This window comes from Ornithorhynchus anatinus, chromosome 5, assembly GCF_004115215.2.
Source record: "Ornithorhynchus anatinus isolate Pmale09 chromosome 5, mOrnAna1.pri.v4, whole genome shotgun sequence".
NCBI classification, from domain to species: Eukaryota; Metazoa; Chordata; class Mammalia; order Monotremata; family Ornithorhynchidae; genus Ornithorhynchus; species Ornithorhynchus anatinus.
This window is the reverse complement of record NC_041732.1, coordinates 73036581-73053806: the sequence shown is the minus strand read 5'-3', so window position 1 is coordinate 73053806 and position 17226 is coordinate 73036581. Positions and strand designations below refer to the sequence as shown.

Here is a 17226-nt window from a genome sequence, read left to right as displayed (position 1 = left end):
AGAGGGCATGATGACTCCCTATCCTCCCCGCCGTGTGCTGTTGCCATAGTTCATGTCTAAATGAATTCATCCAGTTTCACTCTTGGCCTGGCTGAGATTAGAAGGGAACAAGCCAAGGGCCTTGAACTAGGAGTTAAATCTTCAATCACTGCTGCAACAGAACGGATTTGAGCTGCGCCTTATCTTGTAGCACAATGCAGCTAGCTGAATTTTCTTACAAGTTGAGAAGAAAATAGTCCTAATCATCACCTCCAGCAGCAGGGAAGTAAGCAAATGGAACATAATGAATTCATAATCATATTCATAAACATTACTTTAAACCATCCATTAGACTAAAACACGTAGCATTACAGCCAGCACAAGTCTCATTACCTGACATGTTCGGTTGCAATTTTCACAATCCTTAATTAAAGCAGAGCAGTCTTGCAGAAAAAGGCCACGACTAACGAGATGGTCTTTCCCGGAAGATAAAATATTAGCCTCCCGCCTCTCCTCCGCCAGGCCGCTGAAGGGTGTGGACGATGTTAACGGGGACCAGAGGCAAGAATGGGGAGCGGTTCAGCCCATTAAACAGAAGTTTTCAAATTTAGATACATTGATACTTAGTGAATAGCGCTTTGGGAAGAGCACAGCCCAACCTGACCATTATGCTCTCTCCCTGCCCCACTCCAAGAAGGATTTCCTCAGACATGATCTCAACAACTCTCAATTCTGACCCCATATAACTTTTGCAGTGGCCAGTTAAGGATTGCAAGCTCCCTGTGGGCAGGGAATGTGTCTACTAACTCTTTTATTGTACCCTCCCACGCACTTAGTACAGTGTTCTGCACACAGTAAGCGCTCAGTATGACCTATCAAATGAAGTACCCAAGGAGAGGGAAACAGCGATGGTTGCACTTTTCTACATTTCTTTTATCGTACTTGCTAAGCACTATACTAAGTACTGGGATAGACACAAGATGCTCAGGTTGGACACAGTCCCTGCCCCACAGTGGGTTCCCAGTCTAAGTAGGAGGGAGTAGGACTTAATCCCCACTTTACAGATGAGGAAACTGAGCCCCAGAGACGTTGTGAGCCTGGATTAGATCGCAGGGCCTCAATCTCAGGACGATGTTCTTCCCACTAGGCCACACTGCTTCTCCGCCAGTGAAGCTTAGCCATCACCCTAGTGCACACCCTGTGAATTAACGGAGAGGAGAAAACCACTGAGCTGGTCTACCGGAGACTGAAGCTAGCTCAGAAGGAAAACAGATAGAATTGGGCTTGGTTACTTGAAGCAGATATGCACCTCCCCGAACTTGCCATTGTTTGGATAAAGAGTCGATTCCAAAAGCAAATGTTTTAATTGATCAATCAATTTGAGTGCTTACTGGGGGCAGAGCACTGTACTAAGGAAGTGGTGTGGCGAAGCAGCAAGGGCACCTATCTAGAAGCCGGAGGATCCGGGTTTGAGTCCGAGTTGTCCTGCTAACCTGCCTTGTGATCTTCGGTGAGTCATTTAAGCTTCCTGTACCTCAGTTTCCCCATCTGTAAAATGTAAAATCTGCCTTGTTTCCCTACCTCACAGGGTTGTTGTGACTGTTGGAATTAACTAATGTGAGAGCACTTTGGTACTAAAAATGCTATAGTAAACGAAGGCATTAGAGAAGCAGCATGGCGTAATGGGAAGAGTATGGGCCTGGGAGTCAGAAGGTCATAAATTCTAATCCCTGCTCTGCCACGTGTCTGCTGTGTGACCTTAGGCAAGTCACTTCACTTCTCTATGCCTTACTTACCTCGTGTAAAATGGGAATTGAGACTGTGAACCCCATGTAGGATAGGGACTGTATCTAACCTGATTGAGTTGTATCTACCCCAGTGCTTAGAACAGTGCTTGGCGCATAATAAGCGGTTAACAAGTACCATTATTATTACGTGCTTTTCATATTGGGTGTCTACTGTCCACAACGGGGGAAGCAGCTTGCAGAGACCAGAGGAGGAATCGTAGGACATCTGGATTCATTTGGAGGGCTACCTGCCAGATCCAGATCCAGGCCATTCATTCATTCAATCGTATTTATTGAATGCTTACTAGGTGCAGAACACTGTACTAAGCACTTGGGAAAGTACAATACAGCAATAGAGACAATCCCTCCCTCCAATAAGCTCACAGTCTAGAGGACAGTACGGATCAGGTCTGAGCTCCCCAAAGTCACCCCTCCGCCTCTCCCCTCCCCCCCACCAACCCCCTCCCCTACTTTCCCATCCTTCCCTGCAGTATCCTCAGAGGAGATCTCCTCCCTCCTCGCAAGTGCCACCCCCTCCACCTGCGCCTCGGACCCCATTCCCTCTCACCTTCTTAAAACCATCGCCCCTGCCCTCCTCCCTTCCTTAACTTCTATTTTTAACCACTCAATCTCCAAGGGCTCCTTCCCCTCTGCCTTCAAACATGCCCACGTCTCCCCCATCCTAAAAAAACCCGCTCTTGACCCCACTTCCCCCTCCAGTTATCGTCCTATCTCCCTACTACCCTTCCTTTCCAAAATCCTAGAACGAGTCGTCTACAATCGATGCCTAGAATTCCTTAACTCCCATTCTCTCCTAGACCCCCTCCGATCTGGCTTCCGTCCCCTCCACTCTACCGAGACTGCTCTCTCTAAGGTCACCCGTGACCTCCTTCTTGCCAAATCCAATGGCTCCTACTCCATTCTGATCCTCCTCGACCTCTCTGCTGCCTTTGACACTGTCGACCATCCCCTCCTCCTCCATACCTTATCTCACCTTGGCTTCACGGACTCTGTCCTCTCCCGGTTCTCCTCTTACCTCTCTGGCCGATCATTCTCGGTCTCCTTCGCTGGAGCCTCCTCCCCCTCCCATCCTTTAACTGTTGGAGTTCCTCAAGGGTCAGTTCTTGGCCCTCTTCTGTTCTCCATTTACACTCACTCCCTCGGTGAACTCATCCGCTCTCACGGCTTTGACTACCATCTCTACGCAGATGACACGCAGATCTACATCTCCGCCCGTCCTCTCCCCCTCCCTTCAGGCTCGCATCTCCTCCTGCCTCCGGGACGTCTCCACCTGGATGTCGGCCCGCCACCTAAAACTCAACATGAGCGAGACTGAGCTCCTCATCTTCCCTCCCAAACCCGGTCCTCTCCCAGACTTCTCTATCACCGTGGATGGCACGACCATCCTTCCCGTCCCGCAGGCCCGCAATCTCGGTGTCATCCTTGACTCGTCCCTCTCATTCACCCCACACATCCTATCCGTTACCAAGACCTGCCGGTTTCACCTCTACGATATCGCCAAGATCCGCCCTTTCCTCTCCACCCAAACGGCTACCTTACTATTACGGGCTCTCGTTATATCCCGGCTAGACTACTGTGTCAGCCTTCTCTCTGACCTCCCTTCCTCCTCTCTCGCCCCGCTCCGGTCTATTCTTCACTCCGCTGCCCGGCTCATCTTCCCGCAGAAACGATCTAGGCATGTCACTCCCCTTCTTAAACAACTCCAGTGGTTGCCTATCGACCTCCGCTCCAAACAAAAACTCCTCACTCTAGGCTTCAAGGCTCTCCATCACCTCGCCCCTTCCTACCTCTCCTCCCTTCTCTCTTTCTACCGCCCACCCCGCACGCTCCGCTCCTCTGCCGCCCACCTCCTCGCCGTCCCTCGGTCTCGCCTGTCCCGCCGTCGACCCCTGGGTCTCATCCTCCCGCGGTCCTGGAACGCCCTCCCTCCTCACCTCCGCCAAACTGATTCTCTTTCCCTCTTCAAAACCCTACTTAAAAATCACCTCCTCCAAGAGGCGTTCCCAGACTGAGCTCCTCTTCCCCCTCTACTCCCTCTGCCATCCCCCCTTTACCTCTCCGCAGCTAAAGCCTCATTTTCCCCTTTTCCCTCTGCTCCTCCACCTCTCCCTTCCCATCCCCACAGCACTGTACTCGTCCGCTCAACTGTATATATTTTCGTTACCCTATTTATTTTGTTAATGAATTGTACATCGCCTCGATTCTATTTAGTTGCCATTGTTTTTATGAGATGTTCTTCCCCTTGACGCTGTTTAGTGCCATTGTTCTTGTCTGTCCGTCTCCCCCGATTAGACCGTAAGCCCGTCAAACGGCAGGGACTGTCTCTATCTGTTGCTGACTTGTTCATCCCAAGCGCTTAGTACAGTGCTCTGCACATAGTAAGCGCTCAATAAATACTATTGAATGAATGAATGAATTCCTTTGCTCACTTGCTGGTTGTTCTCTGTGCCCTGGCGGGAACATGACTGGTAGGGAGCAGAGTGTGGAAGGTGCTACACAAACCACTTTGTTTTTAATGGTATTTATGAGGGAATGTGTCTACCAACTTTGTTAGATTGTGCTTTCCAAAGCACTTAGCACAGTGCTCTGTGCACAGGAAGTGCTCAGTAAATAGGATTGATTTTTAAGCCCTTGCTATGTGCTAGGTACTGTACTAAGCACAGGGGATACTAGCTAATCAGGTTGGACGCAGTCCATGTCCATGTGGAGCTCACAGTCATAATCTCCATTTTACCGATGAGGGAATTGAGACACAGAGAAGTTAAGCGACCTGCCCAAGATCTCATAGCAGACAAGTGACAAAACTGGGATTAGAACCCAGGTCCTCTGACTCTCGGGCCCAGGCTCTTTCCACTAGGTTCTTCCTCTTCTTCTTCCTCCTCCTCTTCCTTCTCCTCCTTCTCCTTCTCTCCCTCCCTCTCACCCTCTTTCCTCCTCCTCCTGAAATAATTTTCTCCACTCAGGCTCTCTGGCCTGAATTTCAGAACCGGGGCACAACCATCATTCTGGAAAGGAGACTCCATCAATACCCACCCTTTCCCTCCTTACTTCAAAACATCTCTTTTATAAGGGCTCTGGAAGCAAAGCTTAGAAGTGGGTGTTAAGCAACGTGTCCAAGTGGAAATAGCACAGGCCTGAGGTCAGAGGACCTGGGTTCTAAATCCAGTTCCATCACTTGCCTGGGCTGGGTATCCTTGGGGCAAGTCACTTTCCTTCTCTATGCCTCAGTTTCTGCAACAGTAAGATTGGAATCAAATACCTACTCTCCCTCCTACTTATATCAGGACTCCCATATGAGACAGTGACTGTGCCCAACCTGGTTGTCTTCTATCTACCCGAGTGCTTAGTACAGCACTTGGCGAGAGTGAACACCTAACACTATAATTATTTTATAATATCAGCTCCAGATCACTGTGAGCTGCACTTCTGAGCAGACCCCTCACAGAAAATCTATTCAGTGTTTTCTGATCCTATACCCATGTCCTTTCCAATGCCGTTTGCACGAGGAAAGTTTTCCTCTGAGAACCACATTCAAGAGATTTTCTCCTCACGTTTAGAGAAGCAGCGTGGCTCAGTGGAAAGAGCCCGGGCTTGGGAGTCAGAGTTCATGGGTTTGAATCCCGGCTCTGCCACTTGTCAGCTGTGTGACTGTGGGCAGGTCACTTCACTTCTCTGTGCCTCAGTTACCTCACCTGTCAAATGGGGATTAACTGTGAGCCCCATGGGGGACAACCTGATGACCCTGTATCTACCCCAGCGCTTAGAACAGTGCTCTGCACCTAGTAAGTGCTTAACAAATACCAACATTATTATTATTATTTCTGCTAGTGAGTTTTGTCCACATAAACACCTGGTTACAGTTCTGCTGCTTCCTGCTGATCTCCCCAGGGTACCATAGAAGCAGCGTGGCTTAATGGAAAGAGAACAGGCTTGGGATTCAGAGTCAGAGGTCATGGGTTCTAATCCCTGCTCCACCGCTTGTCAGCTGTGTGACTTTGGGCAAGTCACTTAGCTTCTCTGTGCCTCAGTTACCTCATCTGTAAAATGGGGATTAAGACTGTGAGCCCCACATGGGACAACCTGCTTACCGTGTATCTACCCCAGCGCTTAGAACAGGTCGTGGCACATAGTAAGTGCTGAACAAATATCAAAATTATTATTACCAATGGCACTGACCTGGGCGTGTCAACCGAGGGTGAATGCTTCCAACCCTTTATGGTTGCTTTTGCGTGTTTTCACTGAAGATGCCACTCAGATTGGCTGTTTCTGCCCAAATATTACATTTACTCATAAAATTGCCTCCACCACATAATTGCCTTAACCCTGCTGTTTGAGGCGGTGACCGGGTAGAAAGAGAGGGTTGATCACATGACAATGCAGTGGCATAGGGAGTGTTGAGAGCCTATTGAATGCAGCACTTGGGAGAGTGCAAGAGAAGTAATAGCTGTAGTTTCAAGTGTCCTCAACTTCCTCTTCCTCCGGCCCTCCTTCCCTTCTCTTTTTCTGCTTCTCTTTTTTCTCCTCATCCAATTATTACGGTTATGGTTATTATTGCTAATATAAATAATAACGGTACTTGCTAAGTGCTTACTATATGTCAAGCACCGTTCTAAGCACTGGGTAGATACATGTTAATCAGATTGCACACAGTCCCTGTCTCACATGGAGCTCACGCTCTTAATCCCCACTTTACAGATGAGGTAATTGAGGCCCAGAGAAATTAAGTGACTTGCCCAAGGTCACACAACAGACGTGTGGCCGAGATGGAATTAGAACACAGGTCCTTCTGACTCGCAGGTCTGTGCTCTATCCACTAAGGCAGGCTGCTTCTCCTGATGGAACGGGTACCTAGACCACCCTCTTTTTGGAGTGGGGAGTTAATTGAAGGGTGCAGAGCTGGTTGCAGCTTTGGGCACAGTACCAGAGAAAACACAAGTCTTTTGGCAGGAAAAATCCAACTGCGTCATTTTGGATGGGACACTGAAGAAGTCCCCCACCATGTTCAGAGAATCAGGGTGTGGAGGTTCAGCCTGGGCTGATCAAACAGTCTGCCCAGATAAAAGGAAGTGTTAGCTGCCCCAGTGACCTTGAGTCTTTAATCTAGCCACCCACTAAAGGGATGAGGGGAAAACAGCTCTCTCACCCGAGTGCCGCTAAATCCCACATCAGGTTTATTCCGGATGGCCCGGAACGGATTAAGATAAGAAAGTCGCCCAGACGCAGCAGAAACAAATAAGAATTCCTGATTTTCTCTCCACCGAGGAACCCTTAATGACTGAAAATCCCACCGGGGAGCGTGTTCTGTGTGAAAAGATTATTGTCAAATTACAAACTCGTAATCTTCACCCAACAGGCAGGTCCAGGTCTGACAACTAGTCATCTGAATCAAGTGGACTAAGGTCGAATTGTCCAAAAAGGGTGATTGTCAAGAAGTGTAAAAAAATCAGAGACAATGATAGAAATATGGCCAAACAAAGTTGGGAAAGTCAATCCACTCAGATTTTCTTCCCCATTTTCTCCTCCGATTTACAGTCCTGATTCTCAGTAGTAGCTCTTTGCAAATCTCAAGAGCCCCAGCCAACTGAAACAACCCTGAAGACCCAAAACCAGGACACTTCAAAAATGTATTCCACACCTGCTTTCCCTCTTTCTTGGAGTGCGAGTCCCACGTGGGGCACGGATTTTGTCTGATCATCTTTTACCTACCCCAGTGCTTAGCACAGTGCTTGGCACAAAGGAAGCACTGCTAATAATAATATTAACTGTGGTATTGTTAAGCGTTTACTATGTGCCAAGCACTGTGCTAAGTGCTAGAGTAGGTTTAATCAGATCAGACACAGTCTCTTTCCTACAAGGGGCTCACAATCAAAGGGGGAGAGATATTTAATCTCCATTTGACAGCCGAGGAAACTGTGGCACTGAGAAGTTAAGAGAATTGCCCATGTCCCACAGCAGGAAAGGACAGAGTCAGAATTAGAACCCAGATCTCCTGATTCCCAATCCTGTGCTCTCTCCATCAGGTCACCTTTCTTTGCTTCGACCAAGCAAACCGAGCACCTAGTGCAAGAGTCCTGATATCCTAGTTCGAAAGTCGGTCTCAACTGTCTCAGGCAAGGTGAGGTCCCAACTAAAACCCAGCCTGAGGCCCTGAAACAGGATGTGACGCCATAGAAACAGAATCATTGGATTCAGCCTGGGAAATCGTTGGAATGTAAGCCCCCTAAGGGCAGGGAGCCTGCCTACCAACTCTGAGGGTTTGCTGAAGTGCTCTGCACACAGAAAGTGCTCAAAAAAATTCCAGTGAATGATTGATTGAAAGGTAAAACCCGCCAATGTTTCACTAATCCAGGTCCTGCATGGATAGTCATCTTGGCTCTCCTAAAAAAGACCAAGGAACTAGCCAGATATAATCAATGATATTTATTGAGTGCTTTGTGCAGAGGACTGTACTAAGCACTTGGGAGAGTACAATGCCATGGGAAGACATGATTCATGTCTTTGAGGAGCTTATCAAGGCCGGAATTGGGAGCCGTTAGATTGACCGAAAAGTGAGGCCTCGGAATCTCTGACCCTCCCTGCAGCTTTCCTTGCTTTCCCTCACTGGCCTTCCGAGGCTGAGAATTAGCCTGTTCTGTTAACTTTGGTGCTTGTTTGCTGCCCTTTCATCCCTAGCACCTGCTACCATCCTTACAGTTTGACCTTGGGTGGACATTTGAAATTCAATCATGCAGTTTAAAAGTCCTACGAAGAATGATTGAGCTTTGAGGAGAGGTGTTCTATAAGTCCAGTTAAAGAATAATTACATTATAAATCTCTTCTTGCTGTACCTCACTGCCCAGAGTTCCGCCCCCACGCTCCAGTTCTGATTTTTTTTCCCCCTCTGTATTGAGCCCTGGAAGGAAGGGGCATTCTCCTCCACTCCTGTGAGATGAACTCAGATTCCAAGAATTTAAAACACCTTAGTTCTGCCATTAGATTGTAAACTCTTCAAGGGCAGGGTCTGGGGCTTCTACTTTTATTGTACGCTCCCAAGCTCCTGAGTTAACAAATACCATATTTATTATTTATTCTGAGTGCATGGCTCTGCCCTCATAGGCACTCAATAGTAGTATTGATAATGAAGATGAAAACTTAATAAGTCTCTTCAGCCTTGGAGTTAGTTCACAGGCACAGTGACGAAGGTACCCCTACCCAACGGGGAAGTCTGTCAGTCATTTTTTCTAAAGGAGAAACTGCTCTGATGATGGAGGAAGGGAAACACCAAGACAGCTGATGTCCCTGTTAATATCCTGAAAGAGCAAAACTTATAATAGGTTATGGATTTAAACCGAAGACATTGAATGAACAACTTCAGAACATTAAATCATATAAGATGAGCTATATATTTAGGGAAAATCTAATAAGAAAACTTTAGTGTCATTTCATAAAATACCATTCTTTCAAAGCTGTAAAAAATAACTGCCCTCAAGGACTTTTATAAAAAGCTAACAATCTGTACATGACAAACCAAATAAACAGAATTTCAAATGCAATCTCAAGGAAGTCAGGGAACACAACTAAATTTCATCATTGGAGTTTCTGTGGATGCTCCATAGAATCTGGTCTGGCAAAAATCAGGTCAATTCTGGCCTGGCTTGAGTGGATACAGGCAAATCAGAAATAAGGGAGGAACTATCACCTGACTCCCAACTTCTCAGGTAATCTGAATGGGATCTCTATCTCTGAAGGAGAAGAGCTGAGGAGAATGTCAAAGCAGAGAAATCAACAGAACAACCAAACACAAAGCCAATGATAATGCTCAACTCGGAGAGAGGTCACATTGGAATTAAGGCCCTTAGTAGAGTCAAGATGAGTGAAGGACTGATGGATGAGGAACAGCCACATTTTGCCAACCCAACTGAAGTCCTTCCTTTATTGGTAGATCACTTTCACACAAAATGTTTCTTCATTCTTGTCTTCACGGTCATTGATGTAAATCAAAATTTCTTCTTCTCCAGGGCTCTTACCAGGTGCAAACCGTAAGCCAATAGTGTATGTCTCTCCTCCTCCAATCTGGAAATCAGAAGCATGTGCTCAGTGTCAACTGGTCAGTCTTTTCATTTGGCCTGTCCTAGGCACAATTCTAACTTAGCAGTGAGCAGTTTTACCCTGCCAGCAGGCAGTGCTCCCTGAGAATTCCAGTCCAACTAGTAAAAATTCACAGTTCCTTCAGCTGGGCTAACCTGCACAAGGTGAAATTGAGGTTTGTGGCAAGCTCGAAGTGCCTAAGTGATTTTTTTTTTCCTAAATGATCTGATTTAACTTGCTATGTTGGTCAGATTCCTTGGATAACTCCCCAACTCCACTTCACTTTGAGCTAGGTAGACCCAGTATGAGTAGCTGATTTTCAACAGATCATGGTCTCTAAGCACTTCAACTTAGAGAAGCAGCGTGGCTCAGTGGAAAGAGCCCAGGCTTGGGAGTCAGAGGTCATGGGTTCTAATCTCCTCTCCACCACTTGTCAGCTGTGTGACTTTGGGCAAGTCACTTCACTTCTCTGGGCCTCAGTTCCCTCATCTGTAAAATGGAGATGAAGACTGTGAGCCCCATGTGGGACAACCTGATTCCCTTTATCCCCCCAGTGCTTAGGACAGTGCTAGTAAGGGCTTAACAAATGCTATCATCATTATTATTATTCAACTTTGAGAAAAACAAGGGGGTCTGGTAAGAGTCAGTTTTAACTAGTTTTGAAGAGTGCACCTTGAGCAACACACCTGCTCACCCTCAGAAAGTTCCCTTAGGCTTCCATGTATTTTCATTCTGATACAACAACCCTGAGGCTTGGTTACATCAATAGGAATTCATCCTGGGCTAGCCGGGAGTGTTGTTATTTGGAAGAAACAGCAGAAACAGAAGGATGAAGGAAGGTAAAAACAGAAGGATCAGCATCTGATGGGATAAACTCCAATCAGATGTGTCTGATTGGAATTTTCAAGCCCCTGCTCTCCCTTGTGGATAATACGATCAGTGGCGAATGGTGTGAGTAGCAGAGGATGAGAAGGGGATATATATATAGAGAGAAACAGACAGAGAAGCAGTGTGGCCAAGTGGAAAGAACCCAGGCCAAGGAGTCAGAGGATCTGAGTTCTAATACTGGCTCCACTGCTTGGCTGCTGTGTGACCTTGGACAGGTTGCTTAACTTCTCTGTGCCTCAGGTACCTTATCAGAGAAGAAGCAAGGCTTAGTGGAAAGAGTATGGGCTTGGGAGTCAGAGGTTGTGTGCTCTAATCCCAGATCTGCCACTTGTCAGCTGTATGACTTTGGACAAGTCACTTAACTTCTCTGGGCCTCAGTTACTTCATCCTTAAAATGGGGATTAAGACTGTGAGCCCATATGGGATAAGCTGATAACCTTGTATCTACCCCAGTGCTTAGAACAGTGCTTGGCACAAATTAAGTGCTTAACAAATACCATCGTCATCATCATCTGAAAATGGGGATTAAGGCTATGGGCCTCAGGACAGGAACTTTTCCAACCCCATTATCTTGTATTTACCTCAAAACTTATTACAGTGCCTGGCACATAGTAAATGCTTAACAAATACCATAAAAAAGATACTGTCCTGAATAAGCATTCAATCAACTCTGATGCTAGTGAAAAGGACAGACTCACCTAGCCCTAAATTCTGCTTCCTCCATAGCATCTCTTTACCCTCCCACGTCTCCCATTTGCCACTGATCCTATTATCCACAAGGGAAGTCGGGGCTTGAAAATTCCAATCAGACACATCTGATTGGAGTTCATCCCATCAGATGCTGATCCTTCTGTTTTTACCTTCCTTCATCCTTCTGTTCCTGCTGTTTCTTCCAAATAGCAACACTCCCAGCTAGCCCAGGATGAATTCCTATTGATGTAGCCAAGCTTGAGGGTTGCTATATCAGAATGAAAACACATGGAAGCCTAAGGCAACTTTCTGAGGGTGACCAGGTGTGTTGCTCAAGCCAGCAAACTCTGCTCTTCTACTACCAAACTATTAATGGTCTCTTCCTCTTATCTTTCATGCCATCAACCCCTTGCTCACATCCTTTTTTATGGTATTTAGTAAATGGTATGGTATATGTTTAAAAAGATAAAAGATGGTTCTTTCGATTCACACTCTGCCTACTTTCCTCCAAACTTTCAAACTCCCCTATCCCACTATATCCCAGGTGGTACACTTTACTCCCCACAAGTTGACTTTCTTACTGTACCTCACTCTCGACTCGCCCAATCCAACTCACTACTCACTTCCTTCGATCACACTGGAAATTCCTCCTTTCTCAAATCCACCCATCTACATTCCTTTCCACTTTAAAGCCTCCTAAACTGTCACCCTAGTCAAACCAACAGCAATTCTTAGCCCTTATACATATATTGTTTTTATTTGTCATTTCTTTATTCATTTAGGCACACTTTTGTTTTAACCAGCTCTCATTTTTTTCCTCCTGACTCCAAAGAGAAGTAGTAATAATGTTGGTATTTGTTAAGCGCTTACTATGTACAGAGCACTGTTCTAAGTGCTGGGGTAGATACAGGGTAATCAGCTCGTCCCACGTGAGGCTCACAGTTAACCCCCATTTTACAGATGAGGTAACTGAGGCACAGAGAAGTTAAGTGAATTGCCCACAGTCACACAGCTGACAAGTGGCAGAGCCGGGAGTCGAACCCGTGACCTCTGACTCCGAAGCCCAGGCTCTTTCCACTGAGTAGTGTGGCGTAGGGGAAAGAGCTCAGGCCTGGAAGTCAGAGGGTCTAGGTTCTTATCCCAGCTCTGCCACTGTCTGCTCTGTGACCTTGGACAGGTCATTTAACTTTTCTGTGCATCATTACATCACGTGTAAAATGGGATAAAGACTATGAACTCCATGTGGGACATGGACTGTGTCCAACCTGATTATCTTCTAACCCATCTCTTAGTACAGTGTGTGGCATATAGTAAAAATACCATTAAAAATATATAAGTATACACTTTGTGTCTGTCTGAAAGGTCTTCAGGGGCAGGGATTGGATCAACTATTTTTTTCTTAGGGGTTCCCAATTGCCTAGTACAGTGTCCTGCCCTCTGTAAGTATTCAGTCAGTTTTGATGCTGGTGGTGTTCTGTGCCTTATCCTCAGTTAGCATTCATTCAACTCTTATGCTAGTGAAAAGGACAGGCTCACCTAGCCTTAAATTCTGCTTCCTCCACAACTTCCCCTTACCCTCACACCTCTCCCACTACAACCCAGCCTGCAAACTTAACTCTTCTACCACCAACCTATTAATGGTCTCTTCCCCTCATCTTTAATGCTAGCAAGCCCTAGCTCACACCCTTCCTCCTGCCTGGAACTCCCTTGCCTTTCATATCTGACAGACCATTACTCTCCTCATTTTACAAGGACTACTAAAATCATATTACTCACAGGAAATCTTCCCTGACTAATCTCTCACCTCTCCATCCTATTTTCCCTCCTTACTGTGTCACGCTTGCACTTGAGTCTCTCTACCTCAAGTGTTTAGATTAGAGTCGATTAGACTGTAAGCCCGTCAAAGGGCAGGGACTGCCTCTATCTGTTGTCGATTTGTACATTCCAAGCGCTTAGTACAGTGCTCTGTACTAAAAATAAATACTATTGAATGAATGAATGAAGTGTTTAGGGAACTCACACCACTCCCCGACCACCACAGCCCTTGGCTACAAATCCTTATACTTGGTTGCTTCCCCTTAATGTCTGTCTCTTCTGCTAGACTGAGGAGAGAAATAACGTCTACTTATTCTACTGTACTCTCCCAAGTGCTTAGTACAGTGGTCTACCCAGATGAAGCAGCATGGCTCAGTGGAACGAGCATGGGCTTGGGAGTCAGAGGTCAGGGGTTCGAATCCCGGCTCTGCCACTTGTCAGCTGTGTGACTGTGGGCAAGTCACTTAACTTCTCTGTGCCTCAGTTCCCTCATCTGTAAAATGGGGATGAAGACTGTGAGCCTCACATGGGACAAGCTGATTACCCTGTATCTACCCCAGTGCTTAGAACAGTGCTCTGCACATAGTAGGCGCTTAACAAATACCAACTTTGAGAAGAAGCGTGGCTCAGTGGAAAGAGCACAGACTTGGGAGTCAGACATCATGGGTTCGAATCCCGGCTCTGCCACTTGTCAGCTGTGCGACTGTGGGCATGTCACTTAACTTCTCTGTGCCTCAGTTACCTCATCTTTAAAATGGGGATTAAGACTGTGAGCCTCACATGGGACAACCTGATTACCCTGTATTTACCCCAGAGCTTAGAACAGTGCTCTGCAAAAGTAAGCGCTTAACAAATACCAACATTATTATTAGAGGAGCAGCGTGGCTCAGTGGAAAGAGCCTGGGTTTGGGAATCAGATGTCATGGGTTCGAATTCCAGCTCCGCCACTTGTCAGCTGTGTGACTGTGGGAGAGTCCCTTAACTGCTCTGTGCCTCAGTTACCTCATCTGTAAAATGGGGATTAAGAGTGTGAGCCTCACGTGGGACAGCCTGATTACCCTGTATCTCTCCCAGCGCTTAGAACAGTGCTCTGCACAGAGTAAGCACTTAACAAATACCAACATTATTATTATTATGAAGCATTCAATAAATGCCACTGGTTGATTGTTTGGTGGCAAACTTCCCCTGTGGGTCGACACGTCTCTTTCAGGCCAATCACTGCCATATTCCCACTCAGAGGCTAAGCTTTTTCCGTCCATAATCCCCACATGGGGGGCCAGGGTTCCTCTCCACCCAACTCCTCCTCCTCTGATGATGATGATGATGATGGTATTTGTTAAGCACTTACTATGTGCCAAGCACTGTGCAATCAGGGTTCCCTTCTTTGGGTAGTCTTGAATCCAGGCAAGTTCATCAAATGTGAGAAAGCAGGAGCAGATCCTCCCATAGTTCTAAACCCACAGTCCCCTGGGGGTTCTTGACCAGATCTGAGCTTGGATGCCTTTATAGCATCTTTCACCTCCCAGCTTCCAACTGCTGGCAGGAGAGAGCATTGCCCAAGGGTCATCAGATGAGAATTAAGGAGAGGGTCCCATAAGGACCAGGCCTTAGACTGGACCCTATGCAAGGTCTGGAGACTGCACCCGGCTGGGGAGAAAACAAAGCCTTCTCTCCTTAACCAAGCCGTTCCACAGCTCAAGGAAAATCACCTGGACCAGAACCAATCTCACTCATCAGCTCATTGCCTCATCCGGTTCAGCTCCTTCAGAGATGGGGAGGTTGAGGAATTCCTTTCTCTTCTTTTTATGAGAACAATTTGTTATTGCTTCCTTACTATCCAGGAGAGATGAGCAAACATCCAGTGGGGAAGAACACTGGCCTGCTCAGAGAAACTAATTGGAAAAAAAGAGCTGGCTTTTTTTTTTCCAAGGCCGCCCGCTCAGTGCCCAGGCAATGTTTGCCAAAACTCACGCCAGGAGGATGAACAATTAAGGTCAAAGGGTCTTGAGTTGAGCTGTGTGCCTCCTTCAGCTCTGTTTCTGACGAGGAATGCCAGGCACCAACCGGAAAGCTGACAACCGCAGTTTATCTGGGGTATTAGACACTTAACCTCTGACTTGGAGGGACTGTCCCTCTTTCACAGACTATTATTGTGAGGAAAACTAAACCTGTCTTTTCTTGCTCCGTTAAGGATTTTATTTGGCTCACCATTTCTGAAGCCGGGGATATTAAAGTGAATGATTTCTCAGCAAGGTTTTCTAATATATTTTAGAGTCTAAACAAACAGTGAAAAACACAATAAAGAGCTTGATGAATCCTGTCTAATGAGAAAGCTTAGAGCATTACAGGTCCATTACTGCTCGGAGAAAACGTAAGCGCCGACAATTGCATTCTCTCACTGCGTTCGAGAGGCTCCCCCTGAGCCCCCAACATACACACCTACCTCAAAGGAATCCTCTTTGAACTGCAGCAAGTCGGGGTGGTTAGTGTGCAGGAAATACTGTCTCCTGGAAGGGTAGGGGTTGGTGTATGTGATCAGCTTGTTGGACCCTTTCCCTCCTCCTGCAGGCAGCACGATCTCAAAGGCCTGAGAAGAGACGAAGTTGAGAGCAGCAGAGTCTCACAGCCTGGACCAAGTGGGTCCTTCTTAGGGTTTGCAGACAAGCTGGGCCAAACAACACCCCCAATCCAACATGGCTGGAGGCAAATGTCACCCTAGCAGACAACTGAGGAGGTTGGGATGGTGTGGACTAGGGTGGTTGGGACTGAGCGGTGAGGAGATGAGGAATGTAGTGGTTTCTGTTTTTGCTTCATTTTTGCCCATTCTTTTTCCTCTCACATATCTGTTCCCCACCCCTCTTCCAAAGACTGGGACACAATTAGTCTCTTCAGATTCCTCCCCATGCTCAGGCTGCTGTCAAGCACTTTTAAATGCTTAATGCTCCGTTGGAAGTAATTGAGAGGGTAGAAGTGGGGTGGATAGCACAAAACTGGGGCATCATTTTGGGCACGCTAGACAGAGAAGAAGGGGACAGTCCTGGGTTCTTTATCCTTATGCTCTGCCACTTTCCCTATCTGTAATGTATTCTAATATCTGTTTCTCCCATGTTATATTGTACTTTCTAAAGTGCTTAATACAATGCTTGTGCTTAGTACAGTGCTTGGCACACAGTAAATGCTCAATAACTTCCCCCCTTCAAAGCCCCACTGAAAGCTCACCTCCTTCAGGAGGCCTTCCCAGACTTAGCCCCCCTTTCCATTTGCTCCTCCTCTCCTTCCCATCGCCCCTACTCCCTCCCTTTGCTTTACACCCCTCCCCGCCCCACTGCACTTGTATATATGTACATATTTATTATTCTATTTATTTTATTAATGATGTATATATATCTACAATCCTATTTATATTAATGCTATTGATGCCTTTCTACTTTTGTTTTGTTGTCTTCTAGTCTGTGAGCCCATTGTTGGTAGGGATTGTCTCTATTTGTCGCCAAACTGTACTTTCCAAGTGCTTAGTAGAGTGCTGTGCACACAGTAAGAGCTCAACAAATGGTATTGAATGAATGAATGAATACTAATAACTGATCGATTGACTAGACTGTAAACTCCTTGAGGGCAAGGATCATGTCTACCAACTCTATTGGACCGTACTCTCCCAAGTGCTTAGTACAGTGCTCTGCACACAATAAGAGCTCAACAAATACCACTGATTGATTGGATGGTAAGCTCCTTAAAGGCAGGGATCATGTCTGCCAACCCTATTGATTTGTACTCCCCCAAGTACTTAGTACGGTGTTCTGCATTCGTTTAGTGCTCAATAAATACCACTGATAACTTGATGGATTGATTCTTCAGAAGCAGGAGTGCCACCCACCAGTAGGAGGGATTCTCAGCGCCTCAGCTGAGAACATTTAAAAGTAATCTGCTGCAGACAATCCAAAAAGAGGATAATCCCATCACAGATAATAAAGTCAAAAGA

The 17226-nt window shown here is 46.5% G+C and overlaps 1 protein-coding gene across 2 annotated transcripts in view; it reads right to left on the bottom strand.

Moving 5' to 3' along the window:
- Positions 1–9145: 9145 nt before the first annotated feature.
- The window catches only part of NPHP4 (nephrocystin 4), a 169772-nt gene continuing 161691 nt past the window's right edge, over positions 9146–17226 (bottom strand). For both annotated transcript variants that reach the window (XM_029066495.1, XM_039912090.1), the window contains 2 exons: positions 15691–15834; positions 9146–9839 (listed from right to left, as the gene is read on the bottom strand). In XM_029066495.1, the coding sequence (XP_028922328.1) occupies positions 9699–9839; positions 15691–15834 (285 nt within the window). In that variant the 3' untranslated portion in view covers positions 9146–9698. The remainder of the gene's footprint in view (positions 9840–15690; positions 15835–17226) is intronic.